The sequence below is a fragment of the Electrona antarctica genome (genome assembly GCF_951216825.1).
Source record: "Electrona antarctica genome assembly, chromosome: 7".
Taxonomy (NCBI): domain Eukaryota; kingdom Metazoa; phylum Chordata; class Actinopteri; order Myctophiformes; family Myctophidae; genus Electrona; species Electrona antarctica.
In genome coordinates this window covers 53,192,156-53,213,501 of record NC_136812.1, presented here as the reverse complement: position 1 = coordinate 53,213,501, position 21,346 = coordinate 53,192,156, and the positions used below count along the sequence as shown (strand labels likewise).

Below are 21,346 nucleotides of genomic sequence, written 5' to 3'. Positions count from 1 at the left end.
ACATCATGAAGACCAAAGCCACGCTGGGAAGCAGCAGCGTGTCGTGTAGTTTTTCCGCGTTTTGACTGGTCACTTTGCGACTCGCCGCTTTCTACCGCCACTGGGCACTTAAAGATGGAGTGCCACAATTTTTGTATTTTTCCAGTTTTTCAAGTGTCTATGAGGTGACAGTACTTCATTAGACACCCTGGAGTCGTTTTTATGTGCTATGGTGTATTTACTTTGTATTTAGGGTTTCTTCCTGGAGGCGGAACCCTTGACAGTCAAACGGGCCAATGAAATAAACAGTAATATAGTGACACCACACTATCAGCCCCTCCCCTAACCCCTCCCCCTTTATCATACAACTACAGCTGTGGGTGTGGCTTCAGTTCAGGTGGATCACCACCCATCACCAATACTGTACACTTTTTGGAAAACGTTCTTCCCCCTTATATTATAATAATACCTGATGATCATGTTTTAGGGTGGAAAAAAATCGTGGCACTCCATCTTTAAGGAGAGCTTCGCCAAAGCTGTCGGCACGGGGCTTTGAATAATTTGTTTTGGCCTTTGAATAGGAATGTTTATTAGAAAATGCATTTACAACACAGCAAACTCCTGCTGATACCGTCTCGACAATGTTGTTTAAAAGCTACAGAAAAAAAACATTTATGAATGTGGCCCCACCTTCACTTCCCACGTCTCCACTTGGGGTCCTGAACGTATGTAATTTAAGGATGTATGTACGTGTTCCTCCTCAGCTGTCCTCTTCATCCAGGCTCCAGTTGAGTAGGGGTCCGCGGTTAGGGGGGAGCGACGCTTCAATCCTCTGCCAACGGTTGGGCGGCCAGATGATGTGGGAGGCCCGGCCATGCAGCAGTCCTTTAGATACCGGTCCAAAGCTGTTGCTGTCCAGGCTGCGTCCACGGTGGTCCCCCTCGATCCAGAAGTGACCATCGGGCACTCTCCCATAGCGGTTCTTATAGCTGAGAGTCCTGATAAAGTCTCCCTCCAGAGCGATGACTCTCTTGATGATCCTCTGCTGAGGGTTCATGGGGGACATGATGGACACGACGTCTCCTCGCTGCACCTCGTAATTCCTCACAGTCCATCGGTTTAGAAGCACCACATCTGACGCACGCGCACCCTCTGGGTTCAGGCAAGGCTGCATGGAGGCTCCCTCGACTCGCGCAACGTAGGCCAGGCGGTCCAGCGCGGTGACAGTGACGGGCACGGCCACACAGAAGGCGCTCACAAAGGCTCTGAGGTACCTGCGCCCTGCGCCCGCCTGAAGAGACATCACCACAATGTTGACTTCAACTCTTCCCCGCCGGGTGCTTCCTCTCTGTCACTAGTCTGCATGGGGGCCAAGATGCATCTGGGCGATGATGAGGAGGAGGAGTGGATGACCTGTGGCTGGGCAGACGGACGGTGGACGTCACAAACGTAACATGCCCATATTGCTGGTGCCACTTATGATGTCACGCTCTGACATCACTCTGTGACATCACACGTTCTTGGAGGTTACCATATACAGTATATGGACACTTTCGGTTGACTCTTTAAAAATAATCACACCAGTGTGAAGTGAGGGGCACTCTTTATCATATATATATGATAATATATATCATATACAGACAGTCCGTGCTCACTCAGCCAATCAAATCATCACTAGGTGGTACACACAAACACACAAAGCTGGGCATAGGAGGGGCTAGCACCCCTCCATTTTTTGTAAAAAAAAATCTCGTGTATGAATGGACGGGTGTTTTCGATGAATCTATCATGGTTAAAATGGAGTTTGAACTTACGATGGGTTGGTATAGGAAGGGGGGGGAAGGGTAATTCATATAAAAAGATAAACATAAACATATTAATTTATATTATTATAATAAAAATATAGTAAATAGTGGTGGAGCTCTTCCACACAGAAGATAATAAAAACGGTTGTCGGTGGCTTCAACATTGCCCGGCCGTTCTGGGGGCTTGGATCTTACTCTGCCAAGCTGATGAGGTCACTGAATGACAGCAGCGTGAAGGGAGACGGAGGGGGGAGGGATGAGGCGAGAGGCCCAGCTCCGGGCGCCACCGGGGGTCCGATCGCTACGGCGACATGGTGGTCTGCATCCAACAGGCTCTCCTCAAACACCCACTCCTCATTCGCCTCATCGTCCAGATGCATCTTGGTCCGACGTATGGCCCGGCCCTCTGCCAAGGCTTCTGGGCAGAGGTGAAACTCCACGCGCTGCAGGTCGAAACCCCAAAGTCCCGTGCCGACAGCTTTGGCGAAGCTCTCCTTCAGTGCCCAGTGGCGGTAGAAAGCGGCGAGTCGCTGGCGCTCCGAGTCGGACGAACGGATGACGCTCCACTCGCGCGTCGTTAAGTGACGAGTCATGACCCGGAAAAACTCTGACACGCTGCTGCTTCCCGGCGTGGCACTGGTCTTCATGACGTCCACGCCAACCTGCAGTCCCTGCTGAGCAGCCAGCACGGCGTACTCCCCCTGGTGGGAGACGTTGAAACTCCAGGGCCAATAGGCCTCATCAGGGCCCAAAGCGGCGGTGGTCACCTCCGGGGGGTTGGCCAGGTATGGTTTCCCTCTGGGAGAGCGCTCCAGTCGGATCTCTGACCACGGAAGCTGCATCTTCTCGCATATAAACCTCCTCATCAACAGCCTGCCGGCCATGGCCGATTTGGCGTCCCTCGCGAACGCAAACCGTCCGATCCTCTCCTTCTCCTCGGGCTGAACACGGCGAGCCGCGTGCAGCCATTCAGACCGGCTGGGCATCCAGGAGCCGCAGCGAAACGCCCACCGCACAGACCCCATCACCGCGGCGGTTTGGACAAGTGGATTTCCTAACAAGTGGACGGCGGGCACCGCACTCCCTCGGGTCCTTGCCGCTGCGCGTGCCGAGGTTGAAGTTGTTCTGTACCATATATGCACATCACCATATAAGGGCACCTGTGGCTCTGGACAACCAGATCTCTTTAGCTGTCCTTTTATGCTCATATATGGGCATGCCTCCTATTATGGAGCTGACTGATGTGTTTGCTCTGATGCCATGACGACAACTTGGAGGTCAGACAGTAGTAGCAGCGGCCGTCAGCCGTCGAGAGAGACCATGGCACAAGCGCACTTGGTTTAGATCAGGTGCTGCTGAGGGAGCAGTGCTCTGTGTGGCTGTGCAGTCCAATTCGCGAGTGACACAGCTTGAGCACAGCTGCATTAGTCATAGTGATGTGGCCGTGGTTTGTTTATGGTTATGTCAGTCTGGCATGGCATGGCCGTGGTCTGCCTGCCCGCCGGCCCTCCCATTAGCCAATTTTAATATACTAGACCTGTGGGTCAGTGTGGGAAGAGGGTCAGACTCGAGCTGCAAAAGCCTGAAGCCATTGCAGCGTACAATCGGTATACATGAATGGGGTCGACCGTTTAGACCAGATAATTTCATACTACCCTTTTACCCGGAGAACCATAAAGTGGTACTAAAAGTTTATGTACTTGTTTTCCATTTTCATGTACAATGCCTGCGTCCTGTTCAAAGATGCTACAAAGGGGAAAAGTAAGAGTCTGTTGCCATTCTTGCTCAGTGTAGTGGAGGCATGGGGCAACTTGCGGGATGTGAGGGGAGAGCAGGTGGGTGCCGTGCGGGGAAAGCAGGTGGGTGCAGTGGGCGGGGGGGGGGGGGGGGGGGGGGGCTGAGCCCCTAGGCCTAGGTCTAGGTCCATCAAGTGACTGTTTGACCAATGCGGCCCTCACCCCAAGTTGAGTCCGACAGGCCTGGCCTAGGACAAGAGCACCACGAGACCCTGGCAGCAGGCTCCATGTAAGTCTTGGAGACCACGAGCTGGTTCGAATTCCCGCCACAGAGAAAAATAAGTATCCCCAAAAGGGGTGTCGGGTTTGCAGCTTTGGAGGTGCGTGGCATGAGACGCGCTATTATTGCAAAGCCTGTGGGGTGCCCATGCATGCAGGCGGGTGTTTTCACAAATACCACTCCAAGAAGTAATTTTGTTTTATTTTTTGTGTTTATTTTGACTGTGAACTTTATTTTGTGTATTTTGTAGGATTATTGCAGTAAAGGAACCACTGATATAGTGGGCATTTGTATTTAGCTCAGATGCACTTTATTTTGTATGATTATTGCAGTAAGAAACTACTGATATAGTGTGCATTTGTATTTAGAATTGAGGACAAGGATAAGCTGCTTTGCGATATCCTTGTGCCAGAAGTGGTGACAAGAGTTGCAGCCCCTTTTGAACGGTTTAAGCATGGACTTAAAAATGCAATGGCGTCTTGGATCAAGTACAGAAGCACCCAGAGAACTTTCGGCCACTCTTCTGCCACCAGGACACCAAACTGTCAGCCGACAAAATGGATAACTTGTTCCTGAAGGTAGCAACAGAAGAGCACTGGAGGAAGCTGTGGTCGTCTTCTGGAGGGAGGGAACCACTTCTGACGCCATGGACCATGCAGATCTAGGTAACGGTAACCACACATTTGATGGCGCTATGGACCGTAACTAGTTACTTTTGTCAGTGGGTAATATGTAAATAGCTGTTCCAAGCTATATAAACTACCGCATTTCTCATTCTGTAAAGTTAGAATGCTGTGTTTCCTTATTATTTTCATCCATACTTGTTTAGGAGGAGTACATTGTGTTATAGTGTGCATTGTACGTTGTTAATTGTACCTTTTTTTGAGTGGCGCAAACCACTCCAACAACTGGCTTTGTTAGTACCCGTGTGTGTTTGTGGCCCAAAATAATGAGCATGGTTACTATGGTCACTGACATTACGTCAGACCCCAGCTGACACCGGGGCTATATAAGACCTTGCACCACTCAGTTCACACGGGTGTGATTTTTTGTAAATATGTGGCCAGGTGACGGGGTGAGTGATGATGAGTAGGGTGGGCGTGTCTCTGGCGGCAACTTGAACTTCAGTGTCGCCAGAAGAGAGCTAGACCAAACACTTCCGGGAGAAGGCTGCAGCAAGCCGTGTTCCTCGCAACGAGAGAGAGAGCTGCGAGCAGGGTTTCGGTTCTAAAGTGTTCGGGTGAGTAGCCTTAGCTTAAAATATAGCTTGCTTCTGTGATCGCCAAGGGTGACATGCAGTATGTTTAGTTAACCAAACTGAATTGGCCTCCCGTAGGAACGACAGTCCGTTCCGAAAGGAAAGGAGAGGAGGCAGTGAGTTAGCAACTCGCGTTGAAAAGGTATTGCTTTTGTTCTGATTATTTGCACTGTGTACTGGGGTAATGTTTGCATTGTAATTTGTTAGTAATATAGGCAACGTGTCATGGTTTCCACAGATGGATGCAATGAGAGCAGAGAGTTTGCCATTGTAACTTGTTTGTGGCGTCGCCCACGCTGAGGGTAGCGCAGTCATTATTTAAAGTGTAAGTTCTCTCTCTCTCTCTTGATGTGTTTATTTGTATTTTCGGGATGTGTATGTTTAATCCAAATGTAACTAAAAGGTAATTTAAATGTGGTTATTTCTAGTGAGCAACATGCTGTATGGGAACTCAACCTGTGTGTCCATTGACTCAACGTGCACGTAGCAGTTTGTATCTTTGGTGAGCCCTCAGTTCATATTCATAGTCCAGTTGTATGTGCTCATTTTGTAATTGTAACATACAATGCTCAAATACTCATGCTGTGTATTTATTGGTTTAATTTTGCATAGGTGTGATCACGAGTCACGAGTGGTCACTGCTTTAGCCATACTAAATTAATCTGTAACAGTTCCGAGTAGGTTTTATTGGTAATAGGGAAAGCTAATGTTCTTGTATGATTTAATCTACTTTTGTTATTAACCTTTAGATTGCAGGAAAGCCGATCAACAAGCTGCGAGGCGTTGGTAGCTTGTAGATCGGCTATTTTCGGTACATTTTGTAAATATCTTTTTCAATTTTGTAAATACCTGTGTAAATACTATTCCCATTTATTCATTCAAATATTACATACTGACTTTATAATGTGACCACATTTTGTAAATATCAATTTCAATTTTGTATTTCAATTCTGTAAATACCTATGTAAATAATCATTCATTCTTTTATTCGTGAGTGACACTCCTTCATAATGTGATTTTGTAAAAAAGAAAAAGAAAAAATCTCAATTTTGTAAATACCTGTTTCAATCTGTGTAAATACAGTATAATCATTCATTATCTTAGCTCAAGGAACTACACACTCACCGCGATGACCCTGATCAAAGACCGTATATTGGAAGTGTTGTCCCAGGCCACACCCAAACTGTCAGCCGTCCCAGAGAAGGACCTCCCCGTCCCGCTCATCAAGAACGTGCGGCGCCTAATTCGGAGCGTGGAGTGGCTGTCGAATTACCTGGTCAACCACTGAATGTCATTCCCACTTATTCATTAAAATAATAGAGAAGGGCAACCAGATTCTTTCTAGAGTAACCTTAAAGTTTGCCAGACTACTTGTCCCACAGTTTTGATGGAATGCACTTGAGCCATAAGATAAATGTTGTATAGTTTTTGCTAGCCTGTTCACATTGAAATGTAGGCTATGTTCTTTTGATTTAAAAGTGTGCATGCCAGCAGTACAATCTGCATACAGACATATGTGCTCACCACAAGAAAAAATCACGGGCGCAACATGTCCAGAGGCAACTGCAGTACGCCTGCAGTACATTAATGTGATTGTAAGTTAGTAACTTACTTATTTTTCAAACACAGTTCTTATATGAGGCGAACTAAAATCCCCCTATGGGGATTACAGTACAAATAAAAAGTACATGAACCTGTGGATTTGCGTCCTCTACCGATATTGATGTCAGACTTCGGTGCTCTATTCTGTTAAGGCTCAGGAGAGACTGCGTCGTGGCGTGTCCCAGTGGTACATAATAGGTGGTCCTGTAACAAGGAACTGGAATCCAAGTGACTTCAGACATGGCAAAATGATGAGAACAAAACACAACTCTGTATAACCTTTAAACAAGATTTAAAAATATATATATTTAGATTTGTATTATCGTGAGAACGATGGCTTCCATTTTCGGCCTGGCCAATCAGCAGCAGCTAGAGGCGGGATCAAGACATACACAGTGCTGCCTTGATCCCGCCTCTAGCTGCTGCTGATTGGCCAGGCCGTTTTGTGGCCGGGCATCAAGTCTGCCTGAGAGTTCCCAGATGGGAGCAGGAGGGGGGAACCCAGTGTACTCTCTGCTGCCCCATCTGGCGGAGTCAGGTTAGATGGTTGGCTTCTTTCCGCAAAAAGCGCTGTGAAGACGTATGCGTAATTTATTTTGCAAGGGCATGATGGATGGGCCAATTAGGCAACTTATACGTGCACCAATAACGATGAAGAGGCAATAGAGATAGCAAGATGATTTGAGGCAGCGCATCACATCCCCCAAACAATGGGGATTATTTATGTTTTTCTCAAAAAATGTATCCCACGATTCACGTATAAGGAACGCGGTATTCCAACCAGTTCCTTTCCCCTCCATCAGGCGCCCCGGCTGGCCAGGAAATAATGGGGATTATAGATGGAACGCACAATCCCATCCTTCCTCCAACAGATGGAGGGAATTAGGTAATCATTTAGAATTAGGTATGCAACTATGCATTGAGTGTTCAGGTACCAGTAACCTCATTACTGCTGCCCACGATTCACGTGGAAGGAACACGTTATTCCGACCAGTTCCTTTCCCCTCCATTAGGCCATATATCCATCAGTTTGCTGGATGTGGGCGGTGCGACGAGAGGCGGAAACAGATGGCACGTGTAGCCTATGCAGTGTAGTCGTCTTGTGCAGTTATCGAGCGTCCACGTTAGCTGATAGCTATAGCTTGTTCGTGACAAAAATGCCTGTTAGTAGCAGGAAGAGGGATGTTATGTTGTTGGTGGCGAGGAGAAAGAGGGGGAGGGAGAATTAAGCGGCAGAGAGAGCTTGAATTGCCCAGGAGAGCTGAGGAGGAGAGAGCCGGCAGGGAGGTTGAAGTGGCCTCCTGGAGAAGGAGTGTATGGGTAGACTAGATCCTATCTTCCAAGTTAGGAAACAACTTGGGGACTACCACTCGCTTGTGTCGGAGCTATGGAGGAATGAAAGCTGCTTCCATCAATAATTCAGGATGTCTGTGCAACAGTTTGACTTCCTGCAGGAGAGTGTGACCACACGGATCCAGATTTCAAGACACGTTCTGGAGGGGAGACATTCGCCCCGGCGACCAGCTCGCCATCTGTTTACGGTTTCAACTAATTTCCAATGGAAGTCACATGGTTTGACGAGACAGCCTTGTTTGATGGCTGTGTTCTGCCCCCCCGCCCGCCCCCTCAAACAAGGCTGTCTCGTCAACCCATTTTCCATTGGACATGACTTGGTGGCTGGCGAGAGAAGAAAGATGTTAAGTGCACAACGTGAGTTTGGATAGTTTTACAAGAGGAAAAACAGACAGCAAAATGGCTGACAACGCTAACTCCATTCAACCTCTTCAGGGTAATGCTGCCAGTCCATCTCCTCAGTATGGTCTCGAGTCTCTTGACAATGAACGTCAGGAGGACGTCACAAACGCTGAGGAAGGCCATACAGGCCGAAACGCGTCCGTTTTCAGTCTCGGAGGTAAATAAAATCATGTAAAAGGACATACAATGAGTGCTGGCATTTTCTTCATCTCTACTTATATCTTCGAGCCTTGCACCTATAAGGATTTTGTTTGAACCTGGAGTGCTGCGGGTTGTCTGTTACGGCAGTACTATTCTCATAGTTTTACAAGAGGAAAAACAGACAGAGCAATGGCTGACAATGCTAACTCCATTCAACCTCTTAATGCTGCCAGTCCATCTCCTCAGTATGGTCTCGAGTCTCTTGACAATCAACGTCAGGAGGAGTATATCTGATGATGATTACTACGACACATCTCGTAGTCAAACTACAAGCCGCGTCCCACGCCAGCAGCTATCGTGATCCCCAGCTGACAACCCAGCTCCCAGTCTCAACCCAGATGCCCGCATCGACGACCAGCCTGTTGCTGATGTCAACGTCATCCAGGACGAGCAGGAGGCCTAGCAGAGAGTGGAGGAGGATGAGACTCTTTTTGAAGACCCCGCCCCAAAATTAGGATCTTCGCTCATATTGACAAGTTATTTAAATAACAATGTTCCAATGTTACATGCATCTTAAAATAAAAAACCCATTTCTTTAAAAAAATAAAATCACACCCGTGTTAACTGAGTGGTGTAAGGTCTTATATAGACTGATCAGCTGTGGTCTGACGTAATGAAATCACACCCGGGTGAACTGGGTGACCGTAGCAACCATGCTCATTTTTTGAGCACAGACAGACAGACACGTAAACTAACAAAGCCAGTCATAGGAGTGGTTTACACCACTCAATAATTAAATTAATTGGAGCAGCCATTAAACACGGACGAGACACATGTTTTATGTGACACATAAAAGTGTATATGAGACACATAAACATGTGTCTTGTGGGTCCACGTGTCTTGTGTGAATGCAGCCTTAGGACACATGAGGACACTCATAAACCATTGGACCCATAAAGGTCCATTGGTCAGTTTCATTTTACACTCTCAAGAATAAATTATTATTAAACAGCTGCATTACTTAAGTTATTTTACAAGTCTACACAATTAGAGAATGTTATGTTATTTTGATCAATGTTTGCCTGATATCTCTCCTAAAAGGGTACCAACATCAACACAGCATGGAAATGTGCACATATTCTTTCGTGTTGGGTCTGCAAAGCTAAATCTCATCCAAAAAAATCACACCCGTGTGAAGTGAGGGGCGCTCTTATCATCGTACATCATCACAACGTAAAATAGACACTATGACGTACAATTCTCCATTCATGATCAATGAACAAAATTGATAACACAAACTTTGTGTAGGACAACGTTTGTGAACATACACTAAAAGCTGGAAAAATGGTGGTCCGTGGCTCAAATGCAGAATAACAGACTAATGGGCCTTGATGATATGAAAAGGGTTGAAAGCCAAGGTGTTAACCCATTCTGGGAGGGAACCCCTTTGGTGTTTTAACTAAGCATTATATTATACTTTAGCTATTTTTGAAAAATCGTGAAAATGCGGCACAAATCTTTGAATATATATTCTTTCAGAAGACCGCTCTAGGCCTGATCGGGTGGATGGATCACCAGCGGTGCTTGTCGGCCAGACACCGGTCGACCACCTCCAGGATGTGAGAGTTCTCCAGAGCCGCCGCCACCCGCTCCTTGTCCGCCAGCTGCTTGTTGACGTCGCCCTCGGCGTCGTGAGTCCCCGGCGCGACGCACACGTCCACCTTGAAGCGGTCGGGCAGCACGCGCTGCAGCCGTGCCATCACCGACAGGCCGATGAGCGTGGCCATGCTGCAGTGGGGCACGGTGGGCGTGAAGCGCACCTCCACCGTGCTGCTCCCCCCTGCCGCGTCCTTCACCTCCACCCCGGAGCGCTCCACCACGCCCAGCTCCTCCAGGGACAGCTCGGGGTGCTCCGGATCGGCGATCCACCGGATCAGGTCGAAGACCTCCCAGTCGTCGATGGCGTCGCGGACGCCTTCGTCCTCGTCGGACGGCGTCGGGCGCCTCTCTCCGCATCGCTCGAACACGTGAGGGTTGGCGTTGTTCAGCTGACGATCCGCGGCCATTCGAAATGATAATGAACGTACTTCTAACGTACTTGACTTTAAAACTCTGGGCAGAACCTGACGTAACGGTACGTGACGCGGGACCCTGCTCTGTGACGTCAGCTCTGTGACGTCAACGACTTATGCTCCAATGGTTTGCCAACCAAATAAATGAGCATGGTCACATTCTATGGAACTTCAATAATGAACAGTGTCAGTATGGTCTCCCATAAGTATTATAACATGAAGATTCAGTCCAAGTGTTTGGACTCCTGAAGAAACTTTGTATTTATTACAAATTACATTTCAAAACGTTTGGACTCCTGGATAACTCTACAAGAACGCAACACAATCTGACTTTAGATATCAGATTTGGGTACTCTGAGAGTTAACAATTTCCCTACTGTACCGGATGGTAACTATAGATGTGGCACCTGTGTGCAATGCACATACACAAAAAAATGCAAGGTTTTCAGTCATCCTCACACCGGCCGGGATATATCCATACGTGGTGCGATTACATGCAGCACCACAAATGTGGTATATCTTATCCGAAGCCCTTGCCGGTTGGCATATGTGGGCAAGACATCCTGTGCTCTACGCACTAGGTTAACCGAACATAGGAGCTGTATAAGAACTGGTGATGGTCAGACTTGACTTGACTCTTCACTGACTCAGCGGGGAAAAAAAATCGAGAATGCAAGCCTGGAACACTGTGGAGGGCTTGTTTGGACGAGGTTTTGGAAATTGTGGACGATTGGAGCGAAAGGCAACAAGGGTTGCGGCGCAATCGACGACTGATGACGGCTTTGATGGCGGCCGACTCCAGCATTGATGCCGGCGTCATTACTGCCCAAGGGGCAGGAAACGCAGTCATTATTATGCTGTACTGGATTGAACTCAACGACCATGCCACTGCTGCGCTGACAGTAAACAACTTCCAAGGTAGCGTTGCTGATGGTTCCGACATCTCGCAGATCCATTACTTGCTCATGAGACTGAGTGATGTCTGTCATCACCACATGCCCTAAGGTTGACTCATTGTGGAGGATGGAGGATGTTTCGGATGGAGGATGGTTGGACCCCCCCCCCCCCACGTGGAGGATTGTATTCACAGTTCGTTTTGTTTGTTGACCTGTGAAGTGAGGGGCGCTCATTTAAAGGTATATTCAGTGATTTTACTTAATTCAAATATCACTTATTTTTTCTTTTTTTCTGGATAATCCTCCCTACTATAGAGTGTGCTGACCATATAAGGAGTTCCTCCCTGTCCCCAGTGAGCCCCTGGGGTCAAAAAACCCTAGTTTCAGTTTTGGTGGTGGGTGGCAAAGCCTTCATCCAATCAGGATGAGAGGGGCCTTCCTCCAATCATGATCGACTGGGGGCGGGCCTTGGTGCACATGCTGTTGGCCTGTTGCACTTCCCCCCAATGTAGAGCGTGCATGTGCACATTTTGTTACCGGGGCGGACTGGGTGATTTTCCAAATCACCCAAATCACTGAATGCTCCTTTAATAAAAAAAATATATACTTCAAGAACTGGTGATGAACGCAACCCTGATGCAGCTCATTTTAAAAATGCGTTGGTATTGAGAAGGTTGAAAAACCACCCAGAGGTGGTGATCTTGAAAGGTTACTTCTGCAACGAGAAACTCATTGGATTTATTTCCTTAATACCATTACTGGCATTCAGTTGGAGAGTCTCGATCCTTTCTACAATAGACAGCTGCTCATGAAGGCCAGGGCCATTCGGCAGGATAATGCCCACCCACTCGAGTCGGAGTACAGGCTGTTGCCATCGCGGGCCGTCGTCTGGGTGCCCCTGTTGTCAAAAACAACAGATATAAGCACTCCTTTGTCCCTGCCTCGATTCGTGCAGTCAACACTGCCAGTAACATGTAATGTGATGATGACGATGCTGAAACAAGCACTTTATGCCGGCACTTTATATCCTAGCACTTTTTCTGAATGTAGCCTTTCTTATTTTTTATTTTGATTCTATACCTGCACTAGATGCGCCCAGACCTCTGTTTATGCTATGGTGTCTCATGTCTGTTGTTGTCCTGTATTGTTTATGCTATGGTGTCTCATGTCTGTTGTTGTCCTGTATTGTTTATGCTATGGTGTCTCATGTCTGTTGTTGTCCTGCATTGTTTGTATGTTTTAAACCACTACTCTTGCTGTAAACCTAATTGCCCTTCTGGGACATTAATAAAGACCTTGAACCTTGATGTCTCCTGATGGTCTAAATGAGGAATTTGATATAACGCCTTTCCTACAGAATAAGGTTCATTAGTTTCTTGTTTTTCTGTTCCCTTAATGGGACATAGATTTATGTTTAGGCTTGTCTCCCATACCCAGTGGTGGTCTGGGGGGAGCCTACCTGTTCCCCAGTGCAGAACATCCCTGGTTCAAAGCTCACCTATCATGGATAGGCCTATACACATTGTCATGTTGGATGCCCTATTAACTTGTATGTGCTTTTAATCATTATCATCAATCATGACTTTTAATGTTTTTACTCTCATGAAAATGTTTTTTCTATTGATTGTTTGTGTAAGTGTGTAAAGTTTATCTGCTCAGGTAAATTCTCCTCCAATGGGTGGACTGATAGGTTCTAGCCCTGGGATTGGTTTAGGTTGCTGTGCTCCTTCCCACTCCCAGGTGTTATGCATGATCATTAATCAATGATTTTTGTATATTTGCTCTTTTTTCTGCCTGAATATTTGCCTGATGAAGACCTAGTTTGGTCGAAACGTTGCAAAATTGTTGTCTTACAATTTACAATTTAGGCATTTAGCAGACGCTCTTAATCCAGAGCGATTTACATTAAGCAAGAACAAAAAGCATGGGAATACATCACATATGTAAATGCATTCATCGCGAAACATGCTTAAGCTAAGAACGTGACTAGAACATATCTATATAATGACACTATACATATAAACTATAACTAGAACATATCTATATAATGACACTATACATATAAACTATACATATATGCTATACTATGCTGTACATATATACTATGAAGTGCTATGACTACATACAATGCACTTATTGTGCTGTCTACATGACATGCTATAAGTCTGTTTCAAATGCTATATAAGTCTAAGAAGTGCTGTCTAAGGGGGTAGGGTAAGTGCTATGGGCCATGATGGAGTCTGAAAAGGTGGGTTTTCAGACTACGGCGGAAGATCGGGAGTGATGCTGCAGTTCTGATTGCAACGGGAAGTGCATTCCACAGTTTTGGGGCCAGAAGGGAGAAGAGTTTGGGACGTGTGGAGCGTTGTCCCGGCGTTTTTAGTCTTAAAATAAAGTAAGTCTCGGAGCTCTACAAACTGGTGCGTGCAGAGTTCTTCCTCTTCTTAGATATTAATTGTAAACATTGTACATTTGTTATATTGTTTTATAATGTTTATTATTGGATAAACATGAATTATTATGCACATGAATTATATGTGTTTATTTTTACATGTTGACATAGTATATATTTATTGTAAATATTATATTTATTACAAACTTTACAAGAACGCAACATAATTAAAAGACTAGATGGACGAAAAGTTACCAAGAAGTCTACGGAACATTTGTTGAAGCTGGGTTCAGAGGAACCACAGAACAAATAATAATAAATAATAATAAAATACGATATGTGTGTCTGACTCGTGTTCTGGTTTTGATATTGTTTTTGTAGGTCTTCTGTTGTAGCGGTAACAACATTGTTTATTTTATTTTATGTGGGTGGTGGGGAGTAGGGGGGCTGTTGTGCTATGTTTATTTTATTTTATGTGGGTGGTGGGGAGTAGGGGGGCTGTTGTGCTATATCTATTTTGTTTTTCTTTAAAATAAATCATAGTTATTTTAAACAAAGCCCAATCATTATTTAATTTCAAACTAGTAGCGCATATCTACTGTAGCATTTGTCAAGATGTTTTATCAAGTAGGACCCAAATGCAAGGAAGTCAGGATCTAGAAGTAGAAGTTTATTTAACAAATGTTTGCAGTAGAGCAACACCAGCAAACAAGAACAGATTTGGAAAATCTGATTTTGCTGCTCCTCAGCAAAATCAGAACCTTGCAAATTGACAATACAAAGCTGAGGAAAGAGAATTCCCAGCTGAGGAACAGTCTGGCATTGTTTGACAGTAAGTACTAGACCAGGGGTTCTCAACCTTTGTTTGACAGTAAGTACTAGACCAGGGGTTCTCAACCTTTCTGACTTCGAGGCACACCTATTTTTATGTACAGCGGACCGGGGCCCATCCTATTCCCTATACCACCCTCCCCTGGGTGCACGGGAAGTGAGATTGGGAAATGGTCACTCACTGAACACATTCCAAATTAGCCAAAGCCCCTAGTCTAGAGATGACACATTGTAGTCAGTCATTCATTTACATGATGTTGGTTGTTGTGCATGTCTTTATAGAGCTACCAGATCTTCTGGACAAAGTGGAAGCCCTTTCAGGGGCAATGGAAGGGCACCCCTGCCAGACGTCGAAAACCTCGCCTGCCGCTGCAACTGTCGCACAAAAACGGGTAAAGAACCTTCCCCACAGTACAGTCAAACACTCAAAGGGGATAACACCTAAGGGGGTCTGCGACCAAATGCATATCATTCTGGGGTCCTTGACATGAAAGTTTGAGATCCACTTTATTCAGAATCAGAGGTTTTTCAGGAATCTGTCATGATTTAGAAGACATTTGTATAATCGGGTCTAAATGGGTTAAGTGCTCCCGCTAGAGTTTTGAGAGCACTTTTGTTGACCAAAGAGAGAATGCCTAGGAATCTTGTTCTTTGATTAACTTTTTTGATCACCTTTGTTGTTGAGGATACAGCTCAAATATGTAATCTGTTCTTTGCTGAAGATTACCATGTCATCAACTTTAACCTTGAAGTTGTTTGCGTTGACCTTACTGAGGGAATAAGAGGGGGGAGAGAGAGGGGATGGGGCACTTCACCGAAAATCGGACTATGACTAGGCGTTTAGGGGTGTCTCCATAAACCTCTTGTGTAATACTTAATTACATCAGTCATATAAAATGTAGATTTTGTAAGCATTGTTGTTCATTCAATGGGCTATTGAAATGTTTTACTTGGGTGTTATATATTCTGTCTGTACTCATTCTGTACACTGTTCTGTTTTCTTTACCAGATTGGGTTGGTGGAGGAGTGGTCTTTGTGCCCGATTCGTCACTGCGCTATATTGACCACTCAAAGTACCAGAGATTGACCAATGGCCTGCTGACCCTGCTGTTCAGCAGGGAAGAACTGCGTCGAAGCAGCCTCACAGGAAAGCACTGCAAATCTGTGTGGGCTGTGGCTCAGTTGGTCGTTCAGTAAAGGAAGGGTCGGTGGTTTGACCTCTAGTCTTTTTTCTGGATTCCAATTTTAATTCAAATATAGCTAAAGTATAACATAATGAAACACCAAGGGGGTTCCCTGATACATTATTGATTTCAGCTGTTTCAAACATGACCCGCTTTAATTACTTCTAGTCTTTTATATGTCCAATGAATTTGTATTTAGTTCATACATTTAACTAACTAAATGCACTCAAATTAAAAACATTTTCTGGATTCCAATTTGATAGCTGATCTACAAGCTCAAAATGCGTCTCAGTGTGACACGTTTTGAGCTTGTAGATCGCCTATTTTTGCTACGACAAATAGCCTGAGGAAGGTCGCAAGACCGAAACGTTGCTTTAATAAAATGCTCTGAACCCAGCAAGTGGCAGTGTGCGGGTGTCACTCCTTTCACATTGCTACGACAAATATGCAATGTGGCCCATCTTGAGAGAGTGTAAATATTGTGGCCCTCTCCATCGTCAAAGTTGCCCACCCCTGTTCTAACTGACCGAGTCATTCTATCACTTTTTTTGTCTGCCCTCATACAGGCTAAGTGATGGAAAAATGTGATGTTCAGAAGAGACAGGTGCTGAAGGTGGTCAAGGCCAAGCTGAACTATGAGGACAAGGCAGCGAAGCTGAAGCCCCCCTCCCCCCCTTGCAGCTGCCAGCTGGTCACGTGATCAGGTCTGAGCAGCCAGACACTCTTGGAGAAGCGACGAAAGGAAACATAAAAACGGAAACGGAATCAGATAAACGGAAACAGAAAGGTGGCGTTTCCTTGTCTTTTTTTAAATAATAATACTACTAATAATAATACAAGTCGCTTATAATAAGCGGACATGGCAACATCCACATCAACTGGTGGAACATGACATATCAACTGTGGGAAACGTCAACTCCTGGAAGCGGCTGCAGCCAGACGCTTCCCTTATATATTGTTGATCTGTTCCCTGAGCTGACGTGACGTCCCCCCCGCCCCCTCCCCTTGCAGCTGCCAGCTGGTCTGCAGCTAGACACTCTTGGAGAGAGATGAAAATGGGACCACCAAGGCACATTCAATGGAGCCCCTGGGCCCCACCAAGTTGTTATGCCTGTGTCCCTTTTATGCCCATATATGGAGTCTATGCAGATGTCAGAACATCAGTGTGATGTCAGAAAATGCCAGCTCCATATATGGAGATGCTGTCCAGAGCCTGGGCAGAGGCTTTTTGTGCTAGTTTTGGACAACCGTCAATCCGACGGCCTCGACACCGGGCACTGCACTAACCCTGTGGAACGCGTGTGTCGATTTTGAAGTCGGAGGGGTGATGTCAGACAGGTCGGAACACCATTGGAATGTCAGAACAGGCCAGCTCCATATATGGAGATCTAGGGGTTGATTTCAGAACATCAGAGTGATGTCAGAACAGAACAAGCCAGCACCATATAGCACATATGACTTATATGCCTATATGGAGATTTAGGGGTGATCTGGATTTGGGCCCTGTCCGGAGCAACGACTGAATTTCTATATAATTCTATATATGTAATAATTTTATTATTATTGAATAAACCTTTATTTTTATACATATTTATTATATGCATTTAATGTATTGTAAACATTGCAGGCTACATTTATATTGTTTAATAATGTTTATTATTGAATAAACCTTTATTTTGTATACATATTCATTATATGCATTTAATTTTCTAACTAGCAGCAGTGTGTCTAGAAGATTGATCGGGGGTGTCGCTCGGTCCGCAACATGTTCATGAATAAGGCAACTGGTACTTTACTTGATATTAGAACGTTTGAGAACCACTGGCTTAGAGCATGCTCAGGCGTTGTCTGTGATTCTTTGGCTCTCTACTGCTTTTCCCCTTGAGCCTCCAGTACTATCCAGGCCCCTATACCGTTTCTCCGCTTGAGCCTACAGACCAAGCTCACAAGCTGAACCGTCATCCCGTTCCCCGGCTATAAAGCTCCGTTCAAACGACGACATCACTGGCCTTGGTGATGAAGTCATCGTCCAGCGCATCATTGTCGTCGAAGTCGAAGCCGAAGTCGTCATCGAGAGCCGCTATGACGTCGGGGTCCACAGCGTCCGACCCCCAGGGTCCTGACACGGGAGCGGTGACGGCAGCTACGTTCGGACGTCCGGTGTTCCCCTCTTCTTCAAACCCTGAAGCGAACGCTGACGAAGGGAGGGCGACGGCAGCTCCGTCCTCCCCCTCTTCCCCTCCGTCATCCCGGTGGGAGTCGAAGGTGTGCAGCACCAGCAGGTCCCTCATGTGCTGCAGGTAATCGTAATCGTCATCAAAGAACACGCCGCAACGCCTCTGCTCCTCACGTCGCTTCTCCACCTCCTCCTCCGCCTGCCTGGCGGGCGGAGGGAGGCGTGGGAGGACGTGTCGGTCCGCAGCCAGTGGGGGGTCCCCCGCCTCCAGGTGGAAACTCATCGCCGCCTTCTTGTCTATGAAGGACTTCTTCTTTCGGGGCATTATTGTAGTTTAACGAGATTGCTATTGGTGGCTTCGTTGGGATGTCTGTGCAAACTATTCACTGCTGTAAGCCTGAACAATAATCTAAATGTAGAATGTGTTTTCTCCTCTTCAGCAGAATGAAGTCAATAGATAACGGAAGTTGTCCGGGACTATATATAATCTGCAAATCTCCATATATGTCCCTTCATTTGCCTGCATCCCTTTCAAGCCCATATATGGATTACTGATGTCATCTATATTATGACATCTCCATATATGTCCCTTTGCCTGCGTCCCTTTCATGCCCATATACGGATTCCTGATGTCATCAATATTATGACATAGAAGCCAGTCTATGATGCCAACATCATGTCATACATCATCTCATGAACAACTGCATTTATGTGATGGTTAGGCAATTTGCTCGTCTACATATGACGTTAATTTTCCCTTCATTGTCAATGGCATTTAACGTTTGTGTTGCCACATTGTCAATGGCATTTAACGTTTGTGTTGCCACAAATTTATGTCATTTTTTAGGCACATATGACCTAATTTCTCATTTCATTGTCGATGGCAAAATATGAGACGTGTGGGGACAAAAGTTGTATATAGGAGTGGCTATAGCGCCCCTCCAAAAGTGAAGACAGAAAAGTGAGGACGCAAATTGTGATTGGCCAGAATGAGATGATATATAATGATGTATGATGATAGGAGCGCTCCCCTCCCACGTCAAATACCCTATGTCACTTAACCTTTTAATTTGTCTCATATGTAACCACCTGACTGACACTTACCTTTTGATTAATCTCAGGTGAAAGACGGACACATTGTGGTTGTCAGTTCTAATTAATCTCAGGTGAAAGACGGACACATTGTGGTTGTCAGTTCTAATGAGTGGAATAGACCAACCAACAAGTCTGTCCCTTTACAGTTTGAGCATGATTATGAATTTATGATGCATAATGCATACTGAGGTTGGCCACAAAACTTATTTAAAATGTGACAATGTTAAAGGACCACTTCACCACTTTTCAACCTATCTTCATATAATAGGTCCTCACTAATAATCATGGTTATAAATAAAAATGGTGCAATTCTTTTCTACTCAGTTTGTGTCTCATAGGAGGGCTGTGGGCAGTTCAGAAACCGTCTTCCAGTGACATCATCGATGGGGAATACAAGCTAATAGAAACTGCAGGCTTTCTAGTCCTGAAAAGTTGCAATGCGAAAATGGAAGCCATCGTTCTCACGATAATGAAAATCGAAATATTTTTGTAAAGAAATCTTGTTTAAAAATACATCTGCCTAATGATGATGTCACTGGAAGACGTTTCTAAACTGCCCACAGCCGTCCTATGAGACACAGACTGAGTAGAAAAAAATCGTGCAATTTTTTCATGATTATTAGTGAGGACCTATTATATGAAGATAGGTTGAAAAGTGGTGAAGTGGTCCTTTAATCTCATAGTGACTGGAAAATCACTGTCTTTTCCCCTCTCTCTCAAGATTTGCATGCTGTGACTGCAGGAAATAAGGGCAGAGGGACATGCAGATTTGAAGACGAAAGAGACCTTTGCAACTATAGAACAACAGTGAGTTTGTTATCATATATAATAATATTGTCGCTGTCCGGCAAAAATAAATAGCTAACTACATGTTTCAGTTTTTTTCATAATTGAACACCCTTTACGCCTTTATGTGTTGGTTAAAAACCATATTGAATCATTGACCATCCTACCCGAGGATTTGTGGAAGGAAGTGCTATCTAGAATAAACTTGTCTTGTTTATGCCCGTATGTGTCTTATCCAATTCAAAGTGGTCCATAGGACACACTACACCAAGGCCAGGTTGAGCAGAATGTTTCCAAACACTAATGACTCCTGTAGGCCTACCAGGGGCCTGTTCCATGAAACTTGGATTAACTAATCCAGGATTTAGGCCAAAACCAGGCTTTTTAAATCCTGGTCTTTACAGCCTGGTTTATTCCGTTCCACTAAAGCCAAGCGAGGCTCAGAATTGGCGGATTTGGCGAGCCAGCATCAGAAAGCCTTGTTTACAAGCGCGTGCACGCATTCCTTGAGAAGCCAAGGAATAGTTCCAAACGTGTCATGGTCTGGCCCTCTGCCTGTCTATTCCCCTCTTTCTGGATCTCTCCCTCTGCCCAGTTGTCTGTCTTTCCACCTCGGCCACTCACACTCCCCATTACAGCCCTCAGTCCTACACACCTGGTTCCACTCTCATCAGCCCAGCCCATTACAAACCTGTGAACTCTGCTACAATCAACCCACCACCTATAAATGCTGGACTCCTTGCACTAACAAATGTCAGAACATAAACCCTTGTCCGGTGCGCAACATTGCTGTCCCTGAGCGCTACCTTGAAGATTCCTGGTTCCTCGTGTTGCTCTTCAGTTTTGGGACTTTACTTCTTGATGCCTTTTGTAAGGTTTGCCTTATGGTCTTTCTGTTTGTGGCATTCTGCTTTTGAAATGTTGGTAACACTTGCAGATAAGGGTCATGAAATAATGATTAACTCATGATTAACTAATACATTAGTTAAGCATTAGTTAATCATTATTTCATCATGAATTAATGATGACTTCATCATGAATTAACTGTAGTTAGTTAATCATGATTCATGGCATTCATGATTTCATTTATAGATCAGATTTTTTCGCCCAAATCTATGCCCACGATGAGTGCTCAAAGGCGGGTAGGTTTAGTCAGCAGACGGTCTCTCTGGAGGTCCTTCCTGGTTGTCCCCAAGGGTATTTGTTCTCAATTCTATGCCCACGATGAGTGCTCAAAGGTGGGTAGGGGTCCCTGGTGTTTTATGGATCATTTTTTGACTCACCCATTTTGCCCAAATCTATACCCAGGATGAGTGCTCATAGACGGGTAGGGTTAGTGAGCAGACTCGGCCTCTCTG

General features: G+C 45.4%; 3 protein-coding genes across 3 annotated transcripts; all 3 read right to left on the bottom strand.

Moving 5' to 3' along the window:
* Positions 1 to 679: 679 nt before the first annotated feature.
* Positions 680 to 1,282, bottom strand: LOC306926462 (mitochondrial inner membrane protease subunit 2-like; the record flags this gene model as incomplete). Its single annotated transcript, XM_079505769.1, has 1 exon — positions 680 to 1,282. One exon carries the CDS (start codon positions 1,280 to 1,282, stop codon positions 740 to 742), a length of 543 nt encoding a protein of 180 aa, XP_079361895.1. The 3' UTR covers positions 680 to 739.
* A 693-nt stretch (positions 1,283 to 1,975) lies between these two features.
* LOC306926354 (L-aminoadipate-semialdehyde dehydrogenase-phosphopantetheinyl transferase-like) lies at positions 1,976 to 2,809 on the bottom strand (the record flags this gene model as incomplete). Its single annotated transcript, XM_079505620.1, has 1 exon — positions 1,976 to 2,809. The coding sequence occupies one exon, from the start codon at positions 2,807 to 2,809 to the stop codon at positions 1,976 to 1,978; it is 834 nt and encodes a 277-aa protein (XP_079361746.1).
* A 7,318-nt stretch (positions 2,810 to 10,127) lies between these two features.
* On the bottom strand, positions 10,128 to 10,622 carry LOC306926353 (cytosolic iron-sulfur assembly component 2B-like; the record flags this gene model as incomplete). Its single annotated transcript, XM_079505619.1, has 1 exon — positions 10,128 to 10,622. The coding sequence occupies one exon, from the start codon at positions 10,620 to 10,622 to the stop codon at positions 10,128 to 10,130; it is 495 nt and encodes a 164-aa protein (XP_079361745.1).
* Positions 10,623 to 21,346: the final 10,724 nt, after the last annotated feature.